The following is an 18,767-nucleotide window of genomic DNA, read 5'->3' as shown; positions in this document are numbered from 1 at the left end:
TTACCTCTGCTATCGGGTTATACCTTCAGCCTACAGGTTTAGTGTTATTATTCCTGTTTTCCAGGTGAAAAGAAATACAAAGTTGCTATGCCTATGGTCTTGCAGCGAGAAAGTGGCAGAAAAGGCTGTTCGTGCTTGGGTACCCTGTCTCAAACCCTGTAGCTGCACTCATGGAGGGTTCCCAATGAACAGTCTTCCCAAGGTCAGGGGGAAGCAAATGGAGGCAGTCAGGAAAGTCCAAAGGGAAGGAAAGCAAGGGATCTGTGAGAGTCACGTGCACCTGGCTGGCCGCCATGCCTGTGGGAGAGTGTCCCTTTAAGAACCCAGGTGTGGGTCAAGCACTGCACATAGTTTCAGTTTGGCAGCAGCATCCAGTGTCCTGCTGGCAGCTTCTAGGAAGGCAGGGGTTTCGGACTGGCCGGCAGGCTGTTCCCCCGAGGCTGAGTCGACGGGAGAAAAGGAAGTGTCTAAAAGTAAGTGTGGCTACTCTGGGATCCCCAGATGGGATGCCCTCTGGAAGGGCCTGGGATGGTGGCTTAGGCAATCACCTACATTCATAACACTCAGGCTTCCAGAGTGGGGTGAGGACAAGAGCTGCAGCCTGTGTGACTGATCATATGCTTGGGGAGCAGAGGTGCATATCCCAGAGAGATGGGTAAGGGCGAACGTGTAAGGAAGCCCTCACCCCCTTTCTGCGAAGTATTAGCAGGTGGGAAGAAGGAATGTCTGGTGAGCATGTGTAGTTATTCTCTAAGTTTGGTGGCTGAATTCCCTACTAACTCCTCCATGGGTTAAATGCGTGACCTTAGCCAAGTCACCTAACTGTTCTCTGAGCCTTAGTCTTAAACCTGTAAAATGTGGACAAAAAATAGCACCTGTCATTAGGGTTGATTCGAGGTTTAAAAGTGAGGTTCAAACATGTGTGAAATTGCTTTGAAAACTCTAGAGCAAAAAAACAATTGCTTGGTGTTTTTTAATTTAGTTTAGTTATTCAAGGACTTGTTGAGCACCAGATCTGGATAAGATAATGCACAGAAAGTGCCTGGCTACTCCCCCAGCCTGACTCTTTCCCCCTCCCCAGCTTTCTGGTGAGGGTTCATGCAGCAACTTTCCCTGGGCTTCGAGGGGGCTCTGAGAGCCTTTCCAATTCACCCCAGCTTTGCTCCATAATGTATATCACCATATCCTCCTGCCCTTGCTAAGTTGGGGAAAAATGAGGTCCTCCCAGGGTAAGCAAGTAAAGTAGTCAGGACCCCCTCCCAGGCATAGGCAGCTTTCTGGAGAATTGTGTTCCCTGCAGGTCTGCAGCCAGGAGGCCTCAGACATAGGCCTTTCCCCCTTCCGTGCTCTCCCTTTGCCCATCCTGATAGTGTCCCCAAGCCAGCCACAGACCCTCCAGCACAAGCACAGCTGTACAAGCTCCACACCGCACTGCCCCAGTTCCCTCTTTGCCGCTGCCTCAGGCCTGGGGCCACCCAAGCTGCTGGCGCTGTTTTGGACACAGCTTTCGCTGTCACTCTCCCCTTCGCTAGGGGAATCACAGCTTCCTTAACATCTGGAGAGGGGATGTGCCAATTCATGGGTTAGGGTAGAAGACCACCATCTGGTCTGCCCACCGCCAGCTCTGGAACTCTCCATCCAGCCTTCTCCTGGCCTAAATGTGGTGCTGTAGCACAAAAGGCCATGAACCAGAAGTCAGGAGAGCATCTAGCTCTGCGATCATTGCCTGTCCCTGAGCGCCTCCAGATCAGCAGTTGCCGATCTTTTTGGCACCTGGGACTGGTTCGCTCACTCGCCTGCTTGCTATGCAGCCAGGTTCCTAACAGGCCATGGACTGGTACTGGTCCATGGCCCAGGGATTGGGAACCCCTACTCTAGATCTCGGTGACTGTTTAATAAAGAGTGTGACAGCAGCAGCTTCCATATGGTAAATCCACCTACCGTGGCGTCAGTCTCATTCCCACCCAAAACAAGCCTAGGAGGCAGGCAGGGTAGGTAGGTATCACAATCCCATTTTACAGTCAGGATAATAAGATTCTGTGAGTTAACATGGATGGTGTAAAGTCACCCACAGTACAAATGACAACATTCCAGCACAGCCATTTTGATTTAGTGATGGGGACATTTTGATATCACCTGAAAAACAAAATAACCACCTTTTTTTAAAGGTAGTATATTATTCATGCATGTGCTCAGCAGAGACTCCCCACATCCATGTCTTGGCCCATCTCTGAGGGCTAAGGCCAGGGTCACCAAGTCCCTGGCTTTGACACAGTATGACATAGTAGAAAGAAGCTTTGGAGGCAATGTGTCTAGTCACAGGACACAAATGTAACATGCCCTACACATTGTAAGTGCCGATTAAATAGCAGCTATTATTATTTTTCCAGAGGAAACTTCTTCTTGGCATGTATCTCTGGGTTCAGGTGTCCTTTTGCAGGAAGTAACTTTTCTGTGAAAGGTGGAGAGCAGAGAACTGAACTAACTTCTCTAATATTACATTTCCTTCTCTCTCCTCCCAGCTGTTTCCCTGCAACTCCAAGACCCTCTGCAGTATAACATAGTGACAAAGAGCTTATACTCTTCATCCAGAGCACTGCCTTTGAATCCCATCACAGCCACTTACCAACTGTGTAACTGTGGGCAAATTTTTCACTCTCAGTGCCTCAGTTGTCTCCTCTGTGAAATGGGTTGGCCCACTTAACTCTATCTTTTAGGGTATCTGCAAAGATTAAATGAGTTAACACATGTAGAGCACTTGGAAGTTATTCAGTATGTGCTAGCTATAATTACCATCCACCATTTCTATCCTACTACATAACACGTGTCTCCTCTTTCAGGCCATGCTGGTCCAATCTGAGCAGCTCACCCCCAGTGCCATCCACCTTCAAAGGATGCCCAATTAATAGAATTCTATTCACTTCTCACTCTAAGGTGAGAAAAAGAGAAGACTGTTGATTTTAGAGAGGAGATGTATAAGAAACTAGCATCTTTTAAATCCTGACACTAAAAACACTAAAGTTGTTTCATGTAATCCTCATGGCAATTCTCCATACTAGGTACAATTATCTTCATTTTACAGATGAGGACTTGAGGTTCAAAGAGTTTAAACCTCCTGTCCCCCAAATCACATGGCCCCGAAGTGAAAGAGCTAAGAACCAAGCTGATGAGTCCATGCTTTGTTGGCCACTCTCCAACTGCACAGCAGCCATGAAAGTCAAGTCCATGGATCCCAGTCCTCTGTGTTTAAGAAACTGCAACCTCTTAGAGTTGAAGAGCACTTTATACTATTCAAAGTGCCTCCATATACACTTTCCTATTATCCCTCTCCATGTTTTCCCATCCCACAGTAGCCCTTCAATCCAGAAGAGTCAGGGACTGCAAAGCCCATTTTACAAGTAAGAAAGTTGAGCCCAAGTGGTAGAGGTCTTCTGTAGCCTATGACAGAGCAGGACTCGGGACTCTGGGTTGTTCTCCATCCTCCAGACTCTTCTTTATGTTACTGTCCCTATAGTGTCCCAAACCAAGAAGGCTTTTGGCAAAGCGAGAGAAATCAGTTCTGACTTCTCCCTTCTCAGAAAGAAGATGTGAGAATGTAACCATGCCCTGTCCCATCAGTCTTTGCTATGCAGCAGGTCCTTGCCAGGCATTCTCTTGCAAGGCCCCCTGGGGATAAACAGATTGATGTAGTTGGCCCCTGCCTTCAAGGAGCCTGCTGTCTTGTAGAATGGATGAGATAAATACCTACACATCAGGGTAAAGTGGGATGGAGTCAATAATGGGGCTTCTAAGTCTTTGTTGAGACGTGGAAATCCACAAGGCTTATTCCCAGAGCTTCATGGAGCTGATATTTGAAATGCTTAATTTCTGCTTCAGTCTTGCCTTGACAGCAGGTCACTTAGACAGGGAAAGGACCAGAATGTCTTAGATATTTCTAGCTCATGCATTCTTCAACCCCTTGGCTATTCTTTCTCCAGGTACCTGCTCTCAAGAATTCCAATTCCCTTCCCTCAACATTGCATTTACTTGGGACTCTCTCACACTCCAGGGCTTACATAAACTATAAATTCTAAGCTCCCACAGGTCTAAGCCCTTCCAAAGTACACAGACTGCTCTCCCTCCCTAGTGGTGCTGTAGATTCTGAGTTCACTGTAGTCTGTGCTTGGCCCCTGCACCCACAGGAGGTGACAGTGTATTTCCAAAAGGGCTCAGGAGTGAGTAGAGGAAATATGGAAAGGGGTTGTTCGGTACAGGCCAAGAAAAGCTCCCTCTCCAACCAGGCCAGCGCTCTTTACTTCTCTGAGCTCCAAGCTTCCTGCTCCTCCAAATTCACATTCACAAGAAGATGTCAGAAACCGTGAACTTGGTGAACTTGGTTTCAAGTCCCCACAGTGCATGCTCTCTGTTCCCCTGAAGCCCCTGGGGCTGTCAGGGCCCTACTGATGAACCTCTGCTGTGTACCAAACAGACATAGAGCCCAGAGTTGCTGAAGGCCATATGGCTTATCAATAGCAAACCAGGACCTGGTCCAGGAGATCTTCTCCCTCTGAAAAAGAAGGAAACCTAACATTTGATGGACAATGTTTGGACTCAAGCTATGAGACCTGAAGATCAGTCATTGCAACTAAAGAGGGGCAAGCTAGATTAATTTAACAAGGAGACAAACGCTATTCTCCAGCATGGCCTATATCCCTTCCCCACACCACAGTTATGTAGCCATGTTATAAATATATCAGGGCAGATATATTTAAGAAAATGAAATGATCTAGAACATCCCATCCTTACCAGTGAAAATACAACCCCTATTTTAAGAACCAGAGAGGTGCCTTCATGCATGATATACTAGCCTTTGTATATCCCAAAAGAATAGGCCTCTCCACTCATCCAAGCAGTGATAATAGGGTAGTGATCCAATTCCACTTCGGGTCTTGGGGCCAAGACTCTCTCTAAGCCCTATATTTCCCATCTGCAACATGAAGATAATCAATCTACCTCCTGGGTTGTTGTGAGGACAGATGAGTCATATAAGAAGCTAGAAATGCACCAGGTGCATAGTAGGTGCCCAATACTTTTTGTGCTCTTTCCTTAAATAAATCCTTAAATCTAGCTCCACCATGGCACTCGGACCTCTGCGAGACCTGAATCTCCCAGGTTTGGAAGAAAGTCTGGTTTTGAGAGGAAGAGATCCCTAATAACACTCTAAGCCCAGGGTTCTTTCACCTGTTAACAGAGAAGTCATGCTTCTAGTTTAGCTTTGGGCAAAGATTTTCTGTTCCTAAGAGTGTGGGTGCCCTCGCCCTCCTGCCCTCTCCCCTGGCTTGGTGAGGAAACTATGTATTTCCTCACCAAGCTCGCCCTTTGCCAGCTTTGACCTTCTAGCTGTGCATGCCAGATGCTTTCATCCATGGCCCAAGACTGTGCAAAGTGTGATGGGTACACAAGTGTATCCTCCCCCTGACATAGACACCAACAGCCATCCAAACATGTCACACATGAGAGGAAGCCTGGGCTGGAAGTCAGTGCCCTCACTGGAAAACCTGGCATCTGACTCTCTGTAACCCAGGGTGAATCATTTTTATTAATCCAGAGGAGAGCTGCATCCCCCAGCTCAGTTCATGGAAAGACCCATTCCTGTCTCAAAGAAATATTAGGAAGCGTGTTTATCTAAAGGCAAGAACAGGAAACAGAACCAAGGAGAGACATTGTTGGTTTAGGCTCTTAAAACAGCATGAGGTGGTCTGTCCTCCCATCTGTCAGTGAAGCCAAGGCCATTGCAAATGGCAGGTGGTGGACTCCCCAGGACTGAGCAGCCAGCCGTCTCATGCATTCTAGAGGAGACAGATTTCTCAGCCTTCTGACACCTGCTCCCACCTGGGAGCCTCTCTCATGGTGATTCAAGTTGCTCAGTCAGGTGGTCCCCCAGCCAGCATCCCCTGTGCATATCCAGCTTGGGACTGAGGCTGGCATTTGGCTAAGGCCTCACTCCAGAGATTAATCATTGGCCTGGTGTGAAAGGTCCAGGGCAATTAACCAGAATCAAGATAGCCTCAAGTTGCCACCTGACATGCATATCTGTCCTCATCTCCCCTAACCTGCTCCCTTTCCTCATCCAAAGAACTAGAGAAACAGAATACCTTTATCTCCACAAGGAAATAAAAAGGTTCCTTGCTGGGAAATTCCCTCACGGAAAAGAATTAACCAAGATAAACAGCTCTATTGCCTTTGGCTCAAGCTCACAACAACGGGAGTTGCTGGGAGAGAAGCAGGGGCTGGGGCAGTAAGGGGGGCCTGGGAGATCTGTCCTGATCCTTCTACCACTTTGAGCTTTCTTATCTTTATGGGGGCTCATTACTACCCAGGCTTGTGAACATGGTTTCCTCCTTTAACACTCTTGTTTTCAAGTTCATCCCAAAGTGTAAAGCCTATCAAAGTCTGTGTGAAAGTGGAGATTCCCCTCTCCTCCTGTGGGCTGCAGCTTATGTCCTGAAAATAGCCGTGATCAGGCTGGGCCCTGGGACCCTCAGCTCTCCCCAGTCCTAGGCTGTGTTCACAGATGGGACAAGGTCCTCATGCGCTGCACCCTCTGACCGGCCTTGACTTGGATTCTCCATCTTCGTCTGCCTGCCCTACCCAGGCAAGATAAAAAGGCCATAACACCTGACACCAGAACCAAGTCTCTGGAAAATTGTGGCACATTGTTCAGAATCTCAAGATCTTGATTTTCTTATCCATAAAATGGTTATAATTATATCTGTTCTGTCTTATTTAAAAGGAAATTATAAAGCTCCAGTGAAATAGTGTAAAGGACAATGCTTTGGTAAGCAATGGAGGCTCTAAGAAAACAGGAATAAGCACATGGGATAGGCGTGGTGCTCTATTTGAGGTGTAATACAGCACAGTGGGAGAGGTTAAAAGCTTGGATTTTGGAGTCCAACAAAGCTGGGTTCAAATCTCACCCCACCTTCCCCACCCCTACCCCACCCACCCTTGAGAAAATCACTTACCCTTTAACCTTTCATTTTTTCCTATCTAAAATATGGATAGGAAGACCTACCCTATACAGGCTGATGTCAAGTTTAAATGAGATAATACACCTGCATTATTTCACACAGATAAGAACACAATTGACAGTGGTCATGCCCATCGCTGTTACATGTGTGACTTACTAGGATTCCTCTATGGGCCTTGGCTTACTCATATGAACACACCATAAAATATGCCAGCCCCCCTCCATCTCCTAGGGATGGAAGCTGAGACAGAGAGATGGGGCCATGTGCTGGTAGTAACCAATCACCCAGCGAGCTATCCTGAGCTCTTACAGTTTCTGCCCAGCACCATGCCTCCCAGGTGGGAATACAAAAGAAATGGCACTTGTGTCTCTCTCCCAAAGGAACATACAGATGATTTGAGAAGATAAAAATCTACTTTATAACTTCTGAGGGACAAAAAGCACTGTGGGATGATGAGGCTTTGAGCTCTAATGAGAAAGGTGGAGCCATTCATTCTTTCAGTAGGATTTATGTCCTTTGCTAAAGATACAAAACCAAACAGGTGTGCCAGGAGCTCTAAGGTCAGGCAGACTTGGAAGACTTAGGAGCTTCATCACTTCATGCTATTGTCTTCCAGCATCCAAGCAAGAAATTGGACTGGGCAACACAGCCTGGAGGGATCCACCAGCGATGACACTCTTCTTCCTTGCCTGCCTGCTGGCCGTCCTCCCAGGTGAGTCTGCCAGGTCACAGCCCACTCCCTGCAGGATCCAGTTCCCTGGGGACACTGAGATCCAGCCCATCCCCAAGAATGCCCTTCTCAAAAGATGCACTCTCTCGAGAAGGTATCACACAGATGGTTCGGAAAGGCCATGTCTGAAAATGGACTGGGGATCAGAAATAAGAATGGCAGTTTCTCATTTCAAGGCCAGGGTCTGGTCTTCACTGGGAATTATAAAAAGACCTTGACCTTGAACTATGAGCTGCTATGGGATTTGGAGAAAATGACTTATCCTTCCTGGCTCTCAATATTTTTACCTGGGAAAAAAAGAAAATAATCTACAAAATGTTATTAGAAATATAAGGAAATAACAGACAACAAATTCAAAAGTGTAGCAACCTGCAAAAGTTTATTTTTATTTTTATTTATTTTTTTAATTTTTATTTTTGGAGAGAGGGGAAGGAAGGGAGAAAAAAAGGGAGAGAAACACTAATGTGAGAAAGAAATATCGATTGATTGCATCTCACAGATGCCCTGATCAGGAACCAAACCCATAACCTAGGCATGTGCCCTGACTGGGAATCAAACTAGCAGGCTTTCGGTTTGCAGGATAATACCAAGTCAACTGAGTCACACTGCTCAGGGACAAAAGTGTTTTTTAAATAAACAAGGGATACCATTAAATAATTTTGCATTCTACTGTCCTTTAAATGGTTGTCATTAAGACATTACAGTTAGAATTCAGTAATGATTAATCAGTTTTTTTTCCCAACAGCAGCAATTGTCTAGCTGTAGGACATGTAAATAATCCACAGAAGGCCCATGTTTAAGGTGTAAATTTTATCTCCTTGAGGTAGGCTCTTGGGATCCCTTAAGCAGGCTTTACCTCCCACGGCCTTTAGAAAGCCTCTGTTCTCTGTCTCCACAGTGGTCTCCATGAAGAGTCCCATCTTTGGTCCCCAGGAGGTGAGCAGAGTGGGAGGCAGCTCAGTGTCCATCAAATGCTACTATCCAGACACCTCTGTCAACCGGCATTCCCGGAAGTACTGGTGCCAGCAGGGAGCCAAGGGCCGCTGCACAACCCTCATCTCAGATACCTACATCTCCAAGCAGTATGAAGACAGAGCCAACATCACCAACTTCCCAGAAAGCAACATGTTTGTGGTAGACATTAGCGATCTCACCGAGAAGGACTCTGGGCACTACAAGTGTGGTGTGGGCACTGTCAACCAAGGCCTATTCTTTGATGTGAAACTGGAGGTCATCCCAGGTGAGGATCCTTGGGCTTCTGTGGGAAAGTGAGAGGGAATCATCTTGGGGGCAATGGGAGGGCTTGAGGAAGAAGGTCCTGAGAGAGAGGGTGTCCTAGCAGGAGGTGGGGGAAGCTGTGGGTCCTCCTCCCTCCAGAAGCAAGGCCCTTTCACAGAACATGAGAATGAGACAGACAGCACCTACCTGGGATGGCAGGTGGGCCTTTTGAGGTCTTCAGGGCCTATATATACATTTTAGGGTTTTATTGAGGCCCTGGCTTAGAAGGGCATCAGGAGGACAATTTGCTCATTATGTTTGGTGCAGGTAGGACAGGAGGTCTATGAGCTGAGGGAAATAGAAAAGGCAGGGAGAGATTTAGAGGGATCTTTAAATTCTTTCCACTAGTGTACTCTTTAAATCAAGACCTTGGGTACCAGAAGGCTTCTTTGAAAATGCATTTTTTACCTGGGATCCATTAGTCCATCAACACTCTCAGCATAAACTAAATAGCCAGTTCTTGCCCAAAGACCAGAGCTTTGAAAAGATGGGCCCCTGAACAAGGTTGTTCTAACTGAGAGAAGAAAAAAAATAAAGATTTAGTGACAAGGTTTCAATGACAAGGGCATTTTAGGTAATCAAGGAAAATTAAAAGAGAAAAGCCTAAGGGTAGAAATTTGGAGGGATTCCCAAAGACACGTTTTGCCCTTTGTGCTTAGTGTTATCTGTGGGCCAAATAAAGAGTTCATTTAGGTGTCATAGAGGTTCGTAAAATCAAAACGTCTTAAGATCCAAGGAGAGCTTGGAGTTCACCCTGTGTAGAACATTCAGAAGAACAGTGGAGACAATGCGTAAGCACTTACGATCAAGCACTGTATTTACATTTGGCAGAAATTCATTACTTCACAAAGAAGTGCATTCCATGTTTAGATTGTTACAAATTTTTGAAAATCTCTCACAATACACTGAAATCCACCCCCTTGTACTTAACATTTATTCTGTTCATTTCAACACATTATTTTGGACACCTACTGTGTATAGGCATCGTGTTAGGTGCTGTGTGGGAGTTGAACACATATAAAGTGTCTGTGCCCTCGAAGGACTTCCAGTCTGTGGGGAACAAAATTACCTATAACCAGACTGGATGTATATGGTACAGATGTAAGAACAGAGAACACAGAAGAGGCAATGATTAGAGCCAGCCTGGGGAGGGCTTCGTGGAGGAAACAGCAGTAAAGCTGGGCTTTGGAAGACATTCTGACACTGTCTCTTTGGGGAGGACATTCCAGGTGACAGGCATACCCAGACCCTCACTGGAAACATTGAGTTGTCCTATGTCTTAAGAAAGTGAAATCACAACTTGCCTCCCACCCCTCATCCTGCAGGTCCTGGGCTCCGAAATGACACTGAAGTCTACACAGCAGAGCTGGGTGGAACAGTGACTATCAACTGCCCTTTCAAGCCTGAGAATGCTGATAAGAAGAAGTCTGTGTGCAAGAAGACAGGAGAGACCTGTGTCCTAGTCATCGACTCCAGTGGGTCTGTGAACCCTAACTACAACAACAGAGCTCACATCAGTATTCAGGGCACCAGCCAAACAGCCTACAGCTTTGTCATCAACCGAGTCCAGCTCAGCGATGCTGGGGCGTATGTTTGCAAGGCTGGGGATGATTCTAACAGTGACAAGAGCAATGTTGACCTGGGTGTGCTGAAACCCGACACTGAGCTACTTTATGGAGACCTGAGGGGTTCTGTGATCTTTGACTGTGCTGTGGGCTCCGAGGTGGCACATCTGCCCAAATTTCTGTGCCGGGAGGTCAAAGGGAAACCTTGCGAACTGGTCATCAACACACTGGGGAGGATTGCTCAGGCGTTTGATGGAAGGGTCCTGATTACTCCCAAGGCAAGGGGCTTCTTCAGTGTGCATATGACTGGCCTGAGGAAAGAAGATGCAGGAAGCTACCAGTGTGGAGCCCACTCTGATGGTGAGCCTGAAGAAGGCTGGGCCACCCAGGCTTGGCAACTCTTCGTCAACGAAGGTAAGACTTGAGAGAAAGAAGAAGAGGTGGGGTGACTGGCAGGTGAGTGCCTACTTCACTCCCTATGAATCTATTCAATGTTCATCAGTCGGTCAACAATACCTGTCCACAGACAAGCCCTGAAGTGGATGCTATCTGAGTAGCTGTTCAGGACAGCTAGAAAACACAGCCTCGGCCTTGTGTTATCTTTTCATTCTTCTTCTCTGTCATCATTTTGATGGCTTGCCCTGGTTAATAGAAATGAGGAGAGTCAAGCTCCTGACTGAAGCAAGGCACATAGATTGTCTGGGTTTCAGAGAGCTGCAATGAGGACATAACTCAGAATCCCAGGGCCATGGCTAGGCTTGCACTCCCTTACCCATAGCAGAATGGTACCTCATGCCTTACACTCAGATGGCAGAAAGAGGGGCTTGTCTTGCTCTCAAAGCTTTCCCAGGAAGACCATGCCCTGCCTCTAAATTTTCCTCTTTAATATCTCTTAGGGTTAATTGTCATTCAGCAAGGTCTGGCTTACTTAGCTCTACTTCAGCGAGCCATCGATGTGGTAGAAATCCCTGCTGCTTCTCACTCTGGACCACTCTGCATACAGTGATCCTCATAAGAAACCTCCAACCAGTACTTACAGTTCAATGTCACTGCCCTTGTGACTTTTAAGGGGCTCACATTCTTTGGGCATCATTTCTGCATCTGGCTTAGGGTCTCTATCACATTTCTCAGCAATTTCAGTCACCCAGGGTTCTCACTGAACCTCAGCATGAACTGCTCAGAGAAGGGCTGTCCTTCTCTTTAAAAGGGCCCTCAGGGTCCTAGCAATAAACTTATCTGTGCTACACAGTTTACATTTTAAATCATACTGTTCTAAGTGTATTTTCTTAATTTGGGAAAATCCACTAGGCTATTTTTGTGAGACAAACTAGTAAATAGGCAAAAACTTATAGAGAGGAAGGTTTTATAGGAAGCCCAAAGAGAGGAGCCGATAGTTTCTCCTTAACTCCTTCCAGTTTCTGCTCAGAATGGGGCAAAGAGGGAATGAGATGTCTTGACTAGTGGTGAGGTTTACAGGGTCTGGTTGGGTGGTTCCAGTTACAGGCTCTATGGCATTACAAAAGACTCATTTTCCTAGGAGGGTGAGGTGATTAGTCTGAACCTCACTCCCCACCTGGCTGAGACTAGGGGGAAGAGCCTGCCTCTGACGATATTGGGGTTCTTCCATCCCATCTGTCTGTTCTTCTAGAGACTACAATCCCTCGTAGTCCCTCTGTGGTGAAAGGTGTGCTAGGGGGCTCTGTGGCCATGCTCTGCCCCTACAACCTTAAGGACAGAAACAGCATGAAGTACTGGTGTCGCTGGAATGAGAAAAGTGGCTGCCCACAGGTGGTGAACAGCATGGGACTGAGTAATAAGGAGGAGTACAAACAATACAGGGGCCGGCTTGTCCTGCATGAAGAGCCAGGCAATGGCACCTACACGGTCATACTCAACCAGCTCACCAACGAGGATGCCGGATTCTACTGGTGTCTGACCAGCGGCAACACTCACTGGTGGTTCACAGTGGAGCTCAAGATTGTCGAAGGTAAGAGCTGAACTGGGGCAAGAGGGAAGGGAGGCAGCTCAGGACCACTCCCCACCCAGTCAGCAGCAGCAGCAGCACCCCCAACCATTCTCCCTTCCACTTCATCCACCTCCATGCTGATGAGACAGACATCAGGAGAAAGCCTACCTGTGGTGAGGCCATGTTTTCACACCTGCAACAAGCACCCTTCCCTGCACGCAGTGTTCACTCTCTGAACCACCATACATAGCATGACCTACCTGCAGTAGAGCACAGCTCTTTGTATTGAGTCCAAAAAGAAGAGCAAGGAAGGCAAGCTGAAGCCAGTTGGCAAGATTCTATGTTCTCTGACAGACTGATTGATTTGTGGTGGTCACTCCTAATAATTGTTACATAGGTGCATAATTACATTTCCTATGCATTCAGGATAATGTTATTGTTTCTAGTGCTGTTCAAAGAGGAAATGGGCTGCGGACCAAGGTCCCCACCACAGTCATTTCCCTGCAGCAGCATCAGCAGTGCCAACTTCTGTGCTTATTCTCCCCTCCCTCCCTGCTCCAGGAGAGCCAAACCTCAAGGTACCCAAGAACGCCATTGGATGGCAGGGAGAGACTCTCGAGCTGCCTTGCCACTCGCCGTGCAAATATTTCCCCTACGAGAAATATTGGTGCAAGTGGAGCAACAAAGGTTGCAAGGCCCTGCCCATCCAAGACAACAGCACCAAGCAGCCCTCTGTGAGCTGTGACCAAAACAACCAGCTCACCTCCCTGATCCTGAATCCAGTCAAAAAGGAGGACGAGGGCTGGTACTGGTGCGGGGTGAAGGAGGGCCTCCGGTTTGGAGAGACTGCAGCTGTCTACGTGGAGGTCAAGGAGAAGGCAAAGGGTAAGTCTCCAAAGCCAAGGCCTACTCCTCCCTGGACTCCAGGGAAAGGCTCCTGCCTGACTGCTTCTCCATCAGGGTTGGGGTGAGGGGGCACGTTTGGCTCTAAGAGGCTGGGGCAGGGGAGATTTAGCCCCCACATAGTCTCAGCCCTCCAAAAAGGCAACCCAAATAAACACATAAGCTAAGGAAAAAGAGTGAGTTTGCCATTTAATCTCAGCCTCAAGACAAGTCCCATAGTTGCCCCTTCAGGCCATTTGAAAACCTTTTTATTTTTTTATTTTTTTAAGATTTTATTTATTTATTTTTAGAGAGGGAATGGAGGGAGAAAGAGAAAGAGAAAGAGAGAGAGAGAGAGAGAGAGAGAGAAACATCAATGTGCGGTTGCTAGGGGTCATGGCCTGCAACCCAGGCATGTACCCTGACTGGGAATCGAACCTGTGACACTTTGGTTCGCAGCCTGTGCTCAATCCACTGAGCTATGCCAGCCAGGGCTGAAAACCTTTTTAAATGTAGAGGTCTTCCTTTTTATATAGCAATTTCCAAGTCACTGTCATATGCAATACACTCTGCCAAAGCCCACTCTACAACACAGCCAGAGGCCTTCTCCCACAAGGTCTGATGAAAAAATTTAAGGCAGTCTCTTCTAGTAAGTTTGCATTTCACATCTCTTTTTAGAATGTCACATGAGCTATTTGATCACCATTGAGGATACTTTTAGTCCTTCTAGAAATGCAACTATGCCTGGGTCCTGCTGGTCAGCCTCACTGAGGGATCCAGTGCCAAGCTACCAGCAGAGCCAGCACTGTCACCCAGCCCTATAGTCAGGAGGCCTTGGGTAGGGTTTTTAAAGCTGTGAAAAACCTCCCTGTCCCCAAATGTTGAGTCGTCAGCCCTTATGCACAGTTGGATCTATGATACAGAGCCTTGTAGATGAGAATGAAATTGGTGTTAATGGGACAGAGATCATCTGTGACAAACAAGAGAAGACCATCACTCTATTTCTAGCATTATCTGGGACCCTCCCCTAACAGCTTTGAATGCTCATTCTGACCCATAATAAAGTCTAACTCCACAGACTCCCTAACCTCAAGGAGTGAAAACATAGAGAAAGAGCCATAACCCAGTCCCACTCTGCTCTCTCCAAGGGTCGCAAGATGTCAGCCAAGTGAACGCAGCTCCTGGTGAGGAGGTGGTAGAACAAGGTGTCAGACAGATTGAGAACAAAGTCGCTCAGGATCCCAGAGGTTTTGCAGAAGGAGTAGTAGTAGTGGAGGATACTGGAGACCCAGACGGTGGGAGCAGAGCATCCGCAGACCCCAGCAGGTAAGGAAGGATTTGGGACTCCCCACTCAAAGAACATCTCAGAGGAAGAAGACCTGAGGCTGGGCCACCAGATCTGAGCAGCAGAGCCTGTCAGCTTACCAATAGTGAGGGCAGTCCTCATGGCCTCTGCTTGTGCTTAGGAGCATCTGGGGTCACTCTCTGCCCTTCTCTGCTGGCTGGGGCAGCCTTTACCATCCAGTTCAATTTCCCAGACCCAGGATGCAGAGAAGGACCAGCCCTTGCCTTTCCCAAGTCTGGGAAGGTTTCTTAGAAAAATGGAGCTGGAGGGCTATATCAGAAGGGACTGGATTAACCTGGGAGGAAGAACTAGCCAGAGCCAACCTGCCAGCATATTGTGGGACACCCAGGTTTCCTTTTCAGTGACTGATTAACTGAATCTTTCTTCCAGCTCCAGCTCTGCAGGACAAGGAGGGAATTCCACAGTACTGGTCTCCACCCTGGTGCCCCTGGCCCTGGTGCTGGCGCTGGGAGCCATGGCGGTGGCGGTGGTGAGAGCTCGGCACAGGAGGAATGTTGGTGAGCCCTGGGGTGCCCCCTGCCTCTCATCTTCAGCCCCTTGGGGAGTGCTGCCATGGTCCATACTCTTTCATAAGCTCAAGAAAGACTGGAAAAGCAAGGTGGGGAAAGCTAAACCCACAGGTACCCAAAATTTAAATTAAGTGCTGCTGCTGTCCAAATGCTATCTCTGGAAGGATATTCCCAATTTCTCAGGTCTAAGTTCAGAGGCAGGGCTGCCAGGAAAAGGAGAGGAGGATGCCGGGGGGCCTGCACTTCCAGCCTAGTTTGGAAACTAATTGGATGTGTGACTTTGGGTGTCCCCATTAAGCTGTGGGCTCAAGAGAGTGATCATAACACCACCTCAAAGGACTGTTGTGAGGACCAAATGAGGTGCTGTGCTTTGAAAGGTCACAGAGTGACAAATAGGTCAGGGAATATTGAGTCTTGGTTATTCATGAAAAGGGACTGGGGAGGACACTCAGAATGTTTCCAGTCTGCTTTGGGTCATAGCCAGAGATGAGCAACCTGAGAAGCAGCATATCCTCTTCTCCTATGTCCCAAGCCCCATCCCTACACCAACTCCTCTTTCTCCTGGACAGACCGGATTTCAATTAGAAGCTACAGGACAGACATTAGCATGTCAGACTTTGAGAACTCCAAGGATTTTGGAGCCAATGACAACATAGGAGCCTCTCCAGTCACTCAAGAGACATCTCTCGGAGGAAAAGATGGTATATCCCTCACTTGAGAGGATGGGTGCCTGGCCCCTGGGAGAGCAAGAATTAAAGCTGACTCTGTGCTAAGTGGGAATATGAGGCTAATGAGGGTTAATTAATTCCCTTATCTTCACACAGAGTTCATGGCTACCACTGAGGACACCGTGGAGACTGAAGAGCCCAAGAAGGCAAAGAGGGTAAGGGTGAGAAGGGAGAAGCAGACCTCCCTCTCCCTTGGGTGACAAAGAAATATGGCATGAGGGACTGTAGTTAGACAGCAGAATAAACTACCTCACAGTGGGGGCTGATGTCAGAACAGCATTCAGGAAAAACGTTTGAGGGTGAGATGTATTTTACTGGTTGTGGCACTGATGTGGCTGGGGTAGAGGCAGAAAGTGGACTATGTTTATAAACACGAAGGAGGGAGGAAGACTGGGGGAGAAAGAAGGCACGTGCAGGAAAGACTCAGCCACACGGTGAGAAGGTCAAAAATCAAAGGCTGGTGATTAGGTCGGTGCTCCTCCTGGGCTGTGGTGCCCATGGACTCTGTGTCCCCACCCTCCCTTGAAAGCTTGCTCAAGACCAGCTTTTTGCTTGGGCCTGGGACACATTTGCTAGTGGTGGACAATTTGATAGTCACTAGATTATGAACTCAGGATATTTAGTGTATCCTCTCCTCCCGACCCCCACCTGCTGAGCTTCTGCTCCAAATACTGACTACTCTCCGGCTGTCCCTCAGTCCTCCAAGGAGGAAGCTCACATGGCTCCCCCACCCCAACCAAGTGCAACTTCGCTTGAAATCCTATCAGAGGCCACTCCTGCCTTCGGGTCCTATATTAGCCTCTCCTCTGCCTCCCTAATCCCAAGGTAATTGTGTTGACCATATCTACTCTCTCTCAGAGAAGTAGAGACCCCAGCATTAGGAAAAATTAGGATGAGTTAGCTCTGGAGACAAGCCTTGGGTTGTGTCTCTGGGCTGGTGGAGAAAGAAAAGCCTGAACCACCATGGCTGACACCAGCCTAGACCCTCTTGCCCTCACTGAACTGTGTGGGCAGAGCTTCCGGGGACAGGCCCAGGCAGCAGAGGGTTCCACTCCACGTGTCGGAAGGAGGTAGTGAGACAGAGGGAGATATTTTTAGAAGCTACAACTTTCCATTTCTCAAAATTAGTCCCTATTGGTAAGCGTGGGGTCATCACAGGTTTGGGTTACTGGGCCACAATTATGAATTCAGGATATTTAGTGTATCCTCTAACCCCAGTCCCCACCCACTGACCCACTGCTCCAAACACTGACTGCTCTCCTGTTGCCCCCTCAGTCCTCCAAGGAAGAAGCTGAAATGGCCTACTCTGCCTTCCTGATCCAAGCCAACAACATGGTGACCGATGTCCAGGACGGCCCCAGCGAAGCCTAGGCAGAGCACTGGCCACCATCTCCTTCCATGCTTGACAATCGCCTTCAGAATCAATCACACTGATCTTTAGGGCCTTCAGCTCTGGGGGCTTCACTGTCTGCACTCACACCCCACCTAGGCTTTCCCTACCTGTCCTCAAAGAGTGTGCTGGTCCCTCCTAGTGACATCCCAGCCTGGCCTCATTCCTATTGGGGGTGGGGAGTTCCCACCTGAGGGAACTTATTACTCACAAGACAACTAAGGTGTGGAAGGAGAATGAAATTTTTAGAGAGGCCTTGTCGAACAGAGAGCCCAGGATGTGTGGGGAGATGATTTTAGAAAGGAGGACCATTTGGTGCTTCTCTGCACCCTGATTATGGGATGTCAGTAAGATTCTCCTTTTCACTGAATCCCTTCATCTCCCATTCCCTCCTTCCCATTCATCCTCTCTTCTTCTTTCATTCATTGAAAATATATCATATATGAATCCTTACCAGCACCCAGGCACTCTGTTAGATGCATGAACAGAGAAGCTACATACCAAGTCTGCAGCCTTTCTGCAAACATCACTGAGTCCTTGGAAGCCACAGCTCCTCTCAGGGTATATGTACTCACTAAGACCTGAAATCCTCATCAAGAGTACTTACCTCTCTACCCATGATGGGAGAAATCATACCATGTCTGGAGCACTAAGCCCTGAGGGATACATACAATGAATCATGAACACACAGTCTTAACATTTCACAGGAGAGAAAATTGAGGTCCTGAGAGTTGAAGAGGTTTGCTCAGGACCACTAAGTGAGATACACTAGTGTCAAAGCTAGATTTGCTCTCTCCTATTTTCTGGGCCAGAGATCTCTCTCTAAGGGCCCCTGCTTGCCTGGTGAAAAGAGAATTCCAGAATGAAGAGAAGTAAGAGGAGGAGGAGAAGGAGAAGGAAGAGGAAGAGGAGAAAGAGGAGGAAGAGAAAACTGTACATGGAGGATGGTCTTTCACAGGCCCCACCTCAGGGAAGACAGCCATTTCCCATTCTGTCACTCACAGGGACCTAAGAGCATAAGAGAATGGTCAAATACTCATAACCCCTGTACGGGAAGAGTTCTGAGTTGAAGGGAAGAAAAGAGGATATTTGATGGTGCGAAGGAGGGGCTGATTTCCAAAGAGCTAAAATTTGTCCTAACTGGTATGGCTCAGTTGGTTGGATGTCATCCTGCAAGGCAAAGAGTTGCCGATTTGATTCCTGGTCAGGACACATGACTGGGTTGCTGGTTTGCTCCCGGTTTGGGTAGTGTACTAGAGGCAACTGATTGATGTTTCTCACATCAATATTTTTCTCCCTCTCTTTCTCCCTGCCTTCCCCTCTCTCTCTGAATAAATAAGTAA

The 18,767-nt window shown here is 47.7% G+C and overlaps 1 protein-coding gene across 5 annotated transcripts; it reads left to right on the top strand.

Annotated features, from left to right (window-relative positions):
* Positions 1 to 316: 316 nt before the first annotated feature.
* Positions 317 to 18,491, top strand: PIGR (polymeric immunoglobulin receptor). 5 transcript variants are annotated; one of them, XM_036015976.1, is made up of 11 exons: positions 317 to 473; positions 7,627 to 7,722; positions 8,639 to 8,980; positions 10,344 to 10,997; positions 12,232 to 12,570; positions 13,111 to 13,434; positions 14,580 to 14,757; positions 15,167 to 15,294; positions 15,876 to 16,007; positions 16,140 to 16,189; positions 17,310 to 18,491. In XM_036015976.1, exons 2-11 carry the CDS (start codon positions 7,680 to 7,682, stop codon positions 17,403 to 17,405), a joined length of 2,286 nt encoding a protein of 761 aa, XP_035871869.1. In that variant the 5' UTR covers positions 317 to 473; positions 7,627 to 7,679; the 3' UTR covers positions 17,406 to 18,491. The 5 variants fall into 5 exon arrangements, with proteins under 5 accessions (XP_035871869.1, XP_035871867.1, XP_035871865.1 ...); XM_036015974.1 differs by lacking the exon at positions 17,310 to 18,491 and adding an exon at positions 16,732 to 16,878; XM_036015972.1 differs by lacking the exon at positions 17,310 to 18,491 and adding an exon at positions 16,732 to 16,878 and having other exon boundaries at positions 16,131 to 16,189.
* Positions 18,492 to 18,767: the final 276 nt, after the last annotated feature.

This window comes from Phyllostomus discolor, chromosome 14, assembly GCF_004126475.2.
Source record: "Phyllostomus discolor isolate MPI-MPIP mPhyDis1 chromosome 14, mPhyDis1.pri.v3, whole genome shotgun sequence".
In the NCBI taxonomy this organism is placed as follows: Eukaryota; Metazoa; Chordata; class Mammalia; order Chiroptera; family Phyllostomidae; genus Phyllostomus; species Phyllostomus discolor.
The sequence above is the reverse complement of the archived record's forward strand: the minus strand, read 5'-3'. Positions and strand labels throughout refer to the sequence as shown.